The 11,385-nt window shown below is 44.3% G+C and overlaps 1 protein-coding gene and 2 pseudogenes across 2 annotated transcripts in view; 1 reads left to right on the top strand and 2 right to left on the bottom strand.

Moving 5' to 3' along the window:
* Positions 1-501: 501 nt before the first annotated feature.
* Positions 502-943, bottom strand: LOC110332603 (annotated as a pseudogene). The gene has a single exon (XR_002381035.2). The product of XR_002381035.2 is annotated as a protein transport protein Sec61 subunit gamma pseudogene (transcript).
* Positions 944-2,621: 1,678 nt separating this feature from the next.
* Positions 2,622-11,385, top strand: part of Gpatch8 (G-patch domain containing 8) — a 69,737-nt gene continuing 60,973 nt past the window's right edge. The window contains exon 1 of the mRNA XM_021211823.2: positions 2,622-2,698. Within this exon, the coding sequence (XP_021067482.1) occupies positions 2,654-2,698 (45 nt within the window). The 5' untranslated portion in view covers positions 2,622-2,653. The remainder of the gene's footprint in view (positions 2,699-11,385) is intronic.
* On the bottom strand, positions 9,577-10,103 carry LOC110331148 (annotated as a pseudogene).

Raw genomic sequence — 11,385 nt, 5'->3', positions numbered from 1 at the left:
GGCCTGGTGGTGCAGGCCTTTAATCCCAGCACTCGGGAGGCAGAGGCAGGTGGATTTCTGAGTTCGAGGCCAGCCTGGTCTACNAAGTGAGTTCCAGGACAGCCAGGGCTACCAAAAAAAAAAAAAGAATGGTTTCCATAGCCTCATATATTTGAATGCTTAGCTACCAGGGAGCTAAGCTGCTTGAAAGGAATAGAAGGATTAGGAGCTGTGGTCTCCTCAGAGGAAGTGTGTCACTGGAGGTGGCTTTGAGGTTTCAAAAGCCCACGTCAGGTCCAATCTCATCCCCCCATCCCTCCTGCTGTGAGTCAGGACATAGCTCTCATATACTGCTCCAGTGCCTACCTGCAGTCTATTATGCTCCCGCCATGATGATAACAGACTAAACCTCTGCAACTGTAAGCCCCCAATTAAATGATTTCTAAAAGTTGCCTTAGTCATGGTGTCTCTTCACAGCACTAAAACAGTGACTGAGACAGTTGGTTTTGGTTTTTTGTTCTTTTTTGAAATTATTTTAATTGAGAAGTAGAAAACCTCATAGGAAGGAGGAAAGAAACAAAACCACAAAGCATCCAGGCAATGTTTTACTTCATGAGCTTGTCACCCCCTCACTGGTTCACTTGTCCCGTGATGAGAAAGTACTCAGCCACCCACAATAATGTTATTAATGGGTATATGGATCAGTTTCACGAAGAAGCCAATGAATCCCATGATAGCAAATCCTATCGCTGTAGCCATGGCAATCTTCTGGAATTCTTTTCTGTCGGGTTTGATGCATCTTTTAACCAGCCGAATTGAGTCCTTTACAAACTGCCGACTTGGCTCTACAAACTGCATTACCTGATCCATGTTTGTGGGATGGCGGATTGAGAACATAGAGACACGTAGCTGAGGAGAGAACTGAGCCCAACGGAACAGGACAGTTGGTTTTTAACAGATCCTCTCATTTTGGCAAATTACTTTCTTCTTGATTAGAGCCGGCATGTTAAAAGCCCATGATCTGTTAGCATTTCTAGAAAAAGCCTCCAGCTGCTACCTGAGTGGAAAAAAAAAAAAAAAAAGAAGAAGAAGATTTAGGATCCAACTGCTCTCTAGACTGCCTTGTGACTAGTCCCTTGGACTTTCAGCTCTGCCCACACCCTCACCTTCCCTAGTGCCAGCTGCAAATTCCCGAAGCTTGCTAGCTGACTCGGGAGAGCACCAGGTTTAAGGAGAGACCTCGTCTTAAAATAAGGTGGAGGGGGCTAGAGAGATGGTTCAGCTGTTAAGAGCTGATACACATACATACATTCATGTAGGCGAAGCAGTCTTATACTACTAGGTAAAATTAAACAAGCCCCCCCCCCATCCCCACTCCCCTGCACTGTGAAAACATGAAAGAAAACAAGGGCTGGAGAGATGGCTAAGCAGTTAAAAGCACTTGTACCTCATGCAGAGTTCCTGGGTTTGTTTCTAGCACCGACATGGTGATTCTTAACTGTCTGTAACTCTAGTTTCAGGGGATCCAACGACATGAATATATCTCCAAGGTTGTGAACCCCTTGTTATGCCTTGATTTATAGGTAGTTTTAAGATAGCTCATGCTTTTCATTACAGTCCCCCACCCGCCCTGTAGTTTCACTTAGATTTTGTTGTTTGAAGCAAGGTTTTGTATAGCCCAAGCTAGCTTTGAACTCCCTATGTAGCCAAGGATAACCTGACTTAATTTCCCCTCAGCCTCAAGCAGGGATAGATACTCGTTTAAATTTACAACTATTAGGTCATTTTATTGGTTACCTGACTTCCTGCCTGGAATGGAAGCCCTTTGAGAGATTTTTTTTTTTTTTTGGTTTTTTGAGACGGGGTTTCTCTGTGTAGCCTTGGCTGTCCTGGAACTCACTTTGTAGACCAGGCTGGCCTCGAACTCAGAAACCTGCCTACCTCTGCCTCCCAAGTGCTGGGATTAAAGGCATGCGCCACCACCGCCCGGCTTTTTGCTACCTCTTAAGTAATGTTATTATGTATTAATTAAAAAAAAAAATACCCTCTTTGGACTTCGGGGGCGAGGCTCTACTACATAGAGAACTACAAGAAACCCTGTCAACAAAACAACAAAAACAAAATACCACTTAAAACGTACTCTAGCTGTAAAGTCAGATCTCATGCTACTGTACAGCATTACACTGTATATCATTACAAATCCAGGATGGGCTTGACCGTAAACAAGAGCATAAGGAAGAAAGACCTGTGAACACCGCTTAGGGAGCAAGTGGATACTCCCCAGCCCCCGAAATGCCCTGCCCTGCTGATCTTTCCCTCCGGAAGCGCTTGCAGCGCGCCGGCGCGAGCGAGCGAGCGAGCGCGCCTGGGCGGCCCGCTGGGGTCGCTCGGGGCCGGGCGTGAAACCGAGCGGTGTGCGGGGAAGGTTCCGCCTTCCAGGCCTGCAAGGCGCCTGCGCCTTCGGGATTCCCGTCGGAACGCATTCCTGTTCCCTCCTTTCCCCACACACCTCCCCTACCCCCCCCCCACGCACACATCCTCCCCCCCCCGCCCCGCCTGCTGCGCGCGCCCGGTGGGCGTGGGAGGGGGCGTGGAAACAGGGAGAGGGCGGGCGTCGCGGGAGGGGAGGAGCGAGCCGGAGAGCGTCGTCCTGAGGAGGAGTGAGAGCGGCAAGATGGCGGACCGCTTCTCCCGCTTCAACGAGGACAGAGACTTTCAGGTAAACACGGGCGTCGCCGAGGACCACCCACGCCCCCGGAGGGCTCGCCGCGAGCCCGGGGCCGCCTCCGTCCTGGCCTCCCGGCTCTCCTTCCTTCTGCTCTCCGCTCCGCCTTGCAAGCCGGCTCTCTCTCTTTCCTGCCTCTCATTTCTCCAGGGGCCTCCCGGGCTGAGCTGAGGCCGCGTCCCCGGCTTCATCCCTAATTCACGCCGCCTCGCAGGCTCGGCTTTTCCTCCTGGTTTTGCCCCTGGCTTCCCGCCCCGCAGCCGGGCGCGTTGTGGGGGCTGCGCTTTGCCTGTCTCGGGGCCTGTGCAGGCGCAAGGCCGGCCCGGCCCCCGGGGGAGAAGGGCTGGGGTGGGGAAGGCTTGGGCCAGCGGTTTTCAGGCCGGGGCGATGGAAGCCTTGGATTTTGCTCGCCCCGATCATCCTGGGGATCGTCTCTCGGTTTTCCCATTGTGATAAACAAGCCCTTTATCGTCTATCTAACCTAGTCTTCCCCCTGGTAAAGGGCGCCCTTTCTTATCAAAGACGCCTTTTTGTTGAGGCGAGCCATTGAGCTTTCTCTGGGCATAAATAACTGCTGTTGTTTACAGGCCGTTGATCGGGTTGGGGACAGTAAGGTATAGGTCTGTGGACTGGCGTAAACTTCGAGACCTACCAAGATTTGTAAAGAAGCATAATTATGGCCTTTCCAAGCGGGAGAGAGTTCGTCCCTAAACCTTGATTTTTTTTTTTTTTTTCTGTCTTCGTTTGCAAATGTTGATCTGGGAAAGATGTCCGTGGGGTGGCAGGCATTAAAGAAAACAACAACAACAAAAACAAAAAAAAAACAACAAAGGCCGAATTAGAATAATTCTGCTTTTAGCTGTTGAAATTGTTACTGCAGACATAGTTGGGAGACAATAAAGGATTTAGTAGCCTTTGGCTATTTCTAGGTAAAATACATCCTCAGTTGCAAATCACTGCATTACTACCGCATCTCCTGGCAACAGCAATTTAGGTCAAGGGATGAGCCTCCGAACTCGAGTTTTTATATTCCTTTGAGCTTCCTCAACGCACCTCGAGCTGTGTCAGAAGGCAATTTGAAGGGTTTGAATTCTTGAAGATGACTGGGTTGATAAATAGACAAAGCAATTTCAACGGTTTAAAATCAACACTGTTTAATAGTCGTAGGTGTAGAACGCTACGAGAAGTTTTGCAGCAGTAAGGGATTTGGGAGTTGCTGAAAAAGCCTTGTGGTCATGTGCCTGCCGCATAAGCTGCAGCCCAGCACAGCATCTTAAGGTGTTTTAAGGATTTATCTCAGGTCCACCGAAGTTTGAGGTGGACATTTGATACCCGAGAAGGAAGGAAGGCTGTCTTTCTTTTCTTTTCTTTCTCCCTTATAGCAAGCCCTATGAATCAGATATAAAGTATATAAGCTTTACAACTATTTTTTAATTAATTTAAAATTATTTAGGACACATACTGATGATGAAAGCCTTCGAAAGCTTTTCAGAGAAGAGAATTTCAAGGTGACTTAATAAAATTGAAAACGGACAGTTTTGAGGAAAAATGGCCCTCATTTCAGCAGGCTCAAACGGGGTTTTGAATGAAGATACTGAAAACTGACTATTAGGATGTGAGTGTTGTCACTTGGAAACTAAGCAGGGAGACTCTTCGATGCTTTAGTTGAGGTGATATAAAATCTGATTTAAGGGTATAATGAGATGGGTCAGTGGGTAAAAAGCCTTTGCCTCACAAGCCTGACAACCTCAGTTTGATCCCTGGAAGGTGGAAGGAGAGATCCAACTCCAAAAAGTTGGCTTCTGACCCCAAATTGACCCCTCACTTGATATGCACAATGATAAAAAATTTAAAAAAAATAATAAAAAGTCACAGCCTTAGAAGTGGCTTAGGGAATTTGCCATCAAATCTGAGCTGAGTTAGCACCTGAGCATCCACAAGGTGGAAGGAAAGAACCAAACCTGTTCCCCAGAGTTGGCCTCTGACAGCCCCCCATGACGTAAATATAATAAAATGTTTTTAAAAACAAAAATAGAGATTCTTTGAGCTCTTTGATGTTAGCACATACATTTTAATTGTATTTTCTGCACTTGCTCTGACATAACCCACTTAAAATTCTAAATGTCTTGGTATTTTGCATAAAGTATTGGAAATGGGAAAATTGTGAAACATGTTGTATGTATCTCATACTAGCACTAACCTCAAGTCTGCAGTATATAGCCAGGGATGACTTTGAATCTCTTGACTCCCCTTCCTCAACCTCAGAAGTGCTGGGTTTACAGCTGGGTAGCCTTTCATCCCCAGGGCTTTGTGGAGATACTAGCAAGCACTATTACCCACTGAGCTAAGTCACCAACTCAGAAATGGAGTTACATTTTAAATTGTTTTATTTATTTATTTGTTTATGTGTATATTTATGTTTGTGTGTATGTGTGTAGCAGGTTCTCAACTACTAGTTACATTCCCAGCCCCTTTTGTAAATTATTATGCTATAGTTTCTAAAAAAAAACATGCCTTTAAAAATACTTAAGGGCTGGGGGGTATAATATGTTCAGTGGTAGAGTATTTCCCTAATTTGTGAAGGATTTGATCCTTACCACCATGGTAGTAATAATAGTAACAAAAATAATAATAAAACGAAGCCAGGTGTGGTGGCGCACACCTTTAATCCCAGCACTCAGGAGGCAGAGGCAGGCGGATTTCTGAGTTCGAGGCCAGCCTGGTCTACAGAGTGAGTTCCAGGACAGCCAGGGCTATACAGAAAAACTCTGTCTCGAAGAAAAAAAAAATAATAAAAACGAGAATAGTTAATATATTTATCTCTGGGTGTTTTAATACTGATCAACTGTCAGTACTGCCCTTTGGTTTAGAGCCAGCCATTGAAGAGAGAATGAAACAGGAAGATGCTCTTTGAGTAATAGATCTTGAAATATGTTTTCAAGTTTAGATTACTAAAGTTAATGTAGCCTTTTAAGGTTTTAAGTAGTTGAGCATAGCAAAACCCTGTCTTTTTTTTTTTTTTTTTTTTTAAATTTATGTAGAGTACACTGTAGCTGTCTTTAGACACATCAGAAAAGGGCATCAAACCCTATTACAGGGTGGTTGTGAGCCACCATGTGTGTTTGCTGGGAGTCGAACTCAGGACCTCTGGAAGAGCAGTCAGTGCTCTTCACCACTGAGCCATCTCTCCAACCTGACCCCACCCCTCCTTTTTTTTTGTAAGTTTTTTTTTTTAAGTTCAGGCTACTTCTGGTGATGAGTTCCCATAATCCCAGAATTTTGGAGATAGAGGGAAAATTAGGCTTTCCATATTACCTCTGGTTATATAAGCGAGTTTGAAGCTAGCCTGGGTTATGTGAGACACTGACTCAAAAATTAAATAAGGTGTGTTTAAGACGGTTCGGCTAGAAAAGACCGAGTCTGACTGAGTCTGAGCACCTGAATTTGATTCCCAGAACCTACGCTAGGAGAAAACTGACTCCCACAGTTTGTCCTCTGACCAGCTCCACATGTGTGCTCCCACAAACACAAATAAAAATTTTCAAGCATTAAGAAAATGAAAGAAAAAAAAACATTACTCTTAGGGGTTTGTGTATATCTCAGTTTTTATAATAACTAAGAAGTAGCTGCTATCCATCTTTAAGTGAAATAATTGTGGCTTAGATAAGTAACTTGATTAATATATCGGTTATATCATAGGGATTAAATTTAGATGGGCTTTTCCATTTTTTTCTTTTTAATATAATTACTTGTTTTTTTGTTTTGTGTAGCCCTGGATGGAACTCTGTGTACACCAGGCTAGCCTCAAACTCATAGAGATAATGTCTCCCTCTGTTTCCTGAGAGTACTATGATTAAAGGCATGTACCATCACTGCTCATCAAAGATAATTTTTTAGAAGATTGTCTTTTTGTTTTTCTCATAATGATGTGTATATGTGAATATCTATGAGGGGTTTGTGCTTGTGAGTGCAGTACCTAAGGAAGCCAAAGAGGGAGTTAGAAGCAGGTGTAAATTGCATCCTGGGTATCCTCCATGGGTGCTAGGTCCTCTGCAAGAGTACTTCCTATATGTTTTTACTACCAAGTCATCTCTCTAACCCCTAGATTGGCTTTTTCATCCTTTTTTTTTTTAAGTGTGTGTGTGTGTGTGTGTGTGTGTGTGTGTGTTGGGGGCGTGGGCATGCTTGCCACTGTGCATGTATGAAGGTAAGGTCAAGTCACTACTTTATAGTTAGTTATCTCCTCCATCTTTATGAGGACTTTTGGGATTGAATGCAGGTAGTCAGGCTTGCATGGCAAGTGCCTTTACCAGCCTAACCATCTTGCTGCCTGATGTTTTGACTCTGAACATGTATTGAAGATCATTTTTTCTACTAGCAGTTTTATCTGCTGTTTATTTATTTATCTTAAAGATAGGGGCTCACACAGCTCAGGCTGGCCTCAGACTCACTAGATGAGTAGTATTCAAAGTCTAATTCTTCTGCCTGTCAAATGCTGGAATTATAGGCGTGTGCCACCATGTCCACTTGGCCAGATTGAACCCTGGGCCTTGTTTGAGCAAGAGTAATACTACCAACTGAGTTGTATCTCTAGCCTGGATTTTATATTTTATACAAGTATAATTGAATCATGAGTTATGAAGGGTAGATTTATAGACCACACAAATAAGTGGCCTTTTAGATGGGCAGTACAATGACAGTTTTTCCTCTGTTCTGTTTTGTCCAGATCTGTACCTTGTTTTTCAAGGGCTTCTGACCAAGTTTCACTTATAAAGGATACATTGTTTTGTTTCAGTTTTAGACTTTTTTCCTCTACTTTCTCTCTTCTCTTCTCTCTCTCTCTCTCTCTCTCTCTCTCTCTCTCTCTCTCTCTCTCTCTCTCTCNCACACACACACACACACACACACACACACACACACACACACAATGTTTCCCACCCCAAGCTCCAGGATCAGGGCATGGATCTCAAGTGGCAGAAACTGGCCTCAGATACACTGTGTAGCCCAGCGTGGCGGTGAACTAATTCTGCCTGTGCCACGAGTGTTGGGATTATAGATGGACAGCCTGTACCACTACCCCAGCCCTCTTTATTTTATTTTTTGAGACAGGGTCTTACTAAATTACATAGGCTGGCCTTTAACTGTTCTGTTGTCTCAGCAGGTCCTGTTTGAATTTGCAGTCCTCCTGCCTCAGACTCCAAATGACTGGGATTGTAGGCCTGCACTACCAGTCCTGGGTTTTAGGTGGGCAGTGTTGGGTACCAAGCAAGTGCTGCACAGCTGTAGCTTTTCAAAGGTTTTATCTTTGGAAACTTGGTCATTACAACTGGTTTGTGTTTGTCTCATAAAGCTTTAATGGCTCCTTCGGAATCTGACCTCAGTTTCTGAGTGAGACATCACCTCTTTCTGCAAAGTAAGACATTTGTTCACAGATTCAAGTTTTACATAAACTAATGAAAAATGCATAATCAGGGTTTAGTCATGCTATGAAAATCTTTTACCATTGAGTTGTGACCCTGGCATCTTTTGTGAGCCATTTATGATAATAGAATAGCACTCGCAGAAGACATTTACTTGAAAAGAGGTTCATTGTCTATTTAGGTCACAGAAGCAGGCTTTGTGTGTCTGTTTGTGTGCATGTGTCTAGTACTTCGGACTAGAGTTGCTATTCTAATGTAGGTGTGCAAGAGATAACAAATGAACAGATTTCTATTGTTTCCTGTAAGTGGTGAATTGTTAATCTGCACTGAACTCCCAGTGGGTGATTGCTTCTAAGTCACCCACCAGAGTTCTCTGGAACACACACAAACACCACCTTAATTTTGATATACCTTGACTGGCTCAATGACTGGGCACTTCCAAACCTCCCAGAGGCTAGCCCACACTTCCCTCCAGTATTCCTTAGTTAACAATTTCTGAATCTATGTTTTATCTTTGTTGCCCAAGACCCAAGAAGGGGAGTGATTCTTAATTCTGATCTCTCTGCTTCCCCTGTCATGGTGTGGTCCATCCCACACCCTTTCTCAGCGGAATCCCTGTTTTTCTTGCCTGGGAATCCTAAAACTCCTGCCTCTTTCACCCCGCCCAGCCACTGGTCACTGACTCTTTATTGATCAATCAAAAACCCATTCGGGACAGGGACCCTTAGCATTTGGATATGCAGATTCCCGTGTGATTTTTGGAAGCCGAGTTAAGACAAAGCATTAGAACCAATCTCCAACAGTTTTCTGTCTTTTCCCCCTCTTTTTTTTTTTTTTAAGATTTATTTATTATTATATCTAAGTACACAGTAGCTGTCTTCAGATGCACCAGAATAGGGCGTCAGAACTCATTACGGATGGTTGTGAGCCACCATGTGGTTGCTGGGATTTGAACTCAGGACCTTCAGAAGAGCAGTTGGTGCTCTTACATGCTGAGTCATTTTACCAGCCTGACCAAAAAAAAAAAAAAAACAAAAAAAAAAAAACAAAAAAAAACCAAAACAGACCAAAACCCCACAAAGGACACAGGGTTTATAATTAAGGCAAAACAAACAAATATGAATTATCCAAAGGCCACATTTCTAATTCTATATGAATAGTAAAGAGATATTTATTTTAAAAAAGATCTTTTGGGCCGGATGGCGGTGGCGGTGGTGGTGGTGGCGGCGGCGGCCTCCTCCTCCTCCTCCTCCTCCTCCTCCTCATTTCTTCATTACAGGAGAAAAGCAGGTATGGGGAGGCTCACTTTCCAGAATCCCTTGTCTCTCCCCACTTTGGGCACTTGGAGTGGGTGTGAGAGGGCAGGCATGATTGACAAAACTGACAGGAAGACAAAAGGCACTGGTGGGTTATAGCTTGGGCCTGTGGGAGAGGAGGGCTCTATTTAGGCTCCAGGCAAGGCCAGAGGCTCTCTGGCCTCCTGACTTAGTCCTTTCTTTTTCCTTTCTTGGCTTTGGTCTTTGACTTGATCTTGGAGGTGCAGGGCTTGGTCACATGGATGGTCTCCTGTCACTGGCGTTGTACCGCACCTTCTTCAAGGTCCCTTGGCGGGCTTTGGTGCCAATGCTCCCATCACATGTCCCCCAGCTCTCAAACTTGTATTTGCAGTCGGCTCCAAATTCCTTCCAGTTGCAGGGCACCTTGCAATGGACACGCTGGGTCTGGGCCCCACAGGTAACCATGCCGCAGTCCTTGTGCAGGGTCTCCAGGTCCACTCCGAACACTCGCTGCCTCTCTCTCTCTCTCTCTCTCTCTCTCTCTCTCTCTCTCTCTCTCTCTCTCTCTGCCACCATGAAGGTGACCGCCAAGAGGGCAAGAAGGGCGAGAAGGAAGAAGCCTCAGTACTGCGTCTCAGTCACTGCCAGCTCGATGCTTCGTTCCCTCTCGCCCTGGCCGGTCACCTTGAATCTTGCTTCCATTATCTGGTTGCCGAGATGGGATTACCATTGTGCACTGCCATATCCACTTTATATGGGGCTGGGAATTGCATCCAGGGCTTTGTATGGACTGGGCAAGCACCCTACAGTTAACCTTTCAGAGCTAAAAGTTTTGACTTCATTATGTATTGTTTGTGGGCACATATATTATCACAGCCATGTGTGGAGATGAGAAGTCAGTTCTTTTACTGTGCAGATTCAGGAGTGCAACTCTTCTTGGACTTGGTAGCACGTGCCTTTACCCATAGGTCAAGCTGTTTTTCTAACCCAATGACTTAAAAATGTTTTTAAAACACTTAACTATTCTGATTTACTCCTTTATACCTGGGATACTTTACATTTTATGTACTTTCTGTTTGGGTGATGTGTTCTAAAGTTTCCTTGTTCTGGGGATTAAACACAGGGTGTTGCACATGTTGAACAAATGCTCCATGACTTGAGTTAGTCTTAGACCCCTTAAAACATTTTAGGGGCTAAGAGCGGTAAGCCAGTAATGGTGGCATATGCCTTTGATCCCAGCACTCTGCAGTTTGGGTAGTTGGGGTCAACCTGGTCTCCAAAGTGAGTTTCAGGACAACCAGGACTGATACATAGAGAAACCCTGTCTCGAGGGGGAAAAAAAAGAGTTCAGTGGTACAATGTGAAAAGTAAGAACCAAAGTGGGGGAAAGAATGAGAGAAAAGGTGAAAGAACGGCCTATTTTCTTAACACGTTTAAGATTACTGTTTTTGGGGGGCTGGTGAGATGGCTCAATGGCTAAGAGCACCTGACTGCTCTTCCAAAGGTCCGGAGTTCAAATCCCAGCAACCATATGGTGGCTCATAACCATCTGTAACAAGATCTGACACCCTCTTCTGGACTGTCTGAAGACAGCTACAGTGTACTTACAAATAATAAATAAATAAATCTTAAAAAAAAAAAAAAAAGATTACTGTTTTTGCCTGGGTACAGTGATTCACACTCTAATTTCACTGGACTTGGGAGGTGTAATGAGGAAGATTAGAGGTTCAAGGCTAGCTTCAGTTACATAAGGAATTAAAGGACAGCCTAGGCTATTAGAGAATTTATATCTAAACAAAAAATAGTAACAAAAGATTTTTATTTTCTGGTTTGGATATGTAGTTCAGCAATGGAATGCTTGCTTACCGTTACTACGTTTCTGGGTTCAGTCCCTACTACTGGGTGGCAAAATACTTATTTTCTGAGAGTGATAAAATTCATGTTTGGTTTTTTTTTTTTTTTTTAAAGACAGTATTATATAGCT

Source organism: Mus pahari, chromosome 14 (genome assembly GCF_900095145.1).
Source record: "Mus pahari chromosome 14, PAHARI_EIJ_v1.1, whole genome shotgun sequence".
Taxonomy (NCBI): Eukaryota; Metazoa; Chordata; class Mammalia; order Rodentia; family Muridae; genus Mus; species Mus pahari.
The sequence above is the reverse complement of the archived record's forward strand: the minus strand, read 5'-3'. Positions and strand labels throughout refer to the sequence as shown.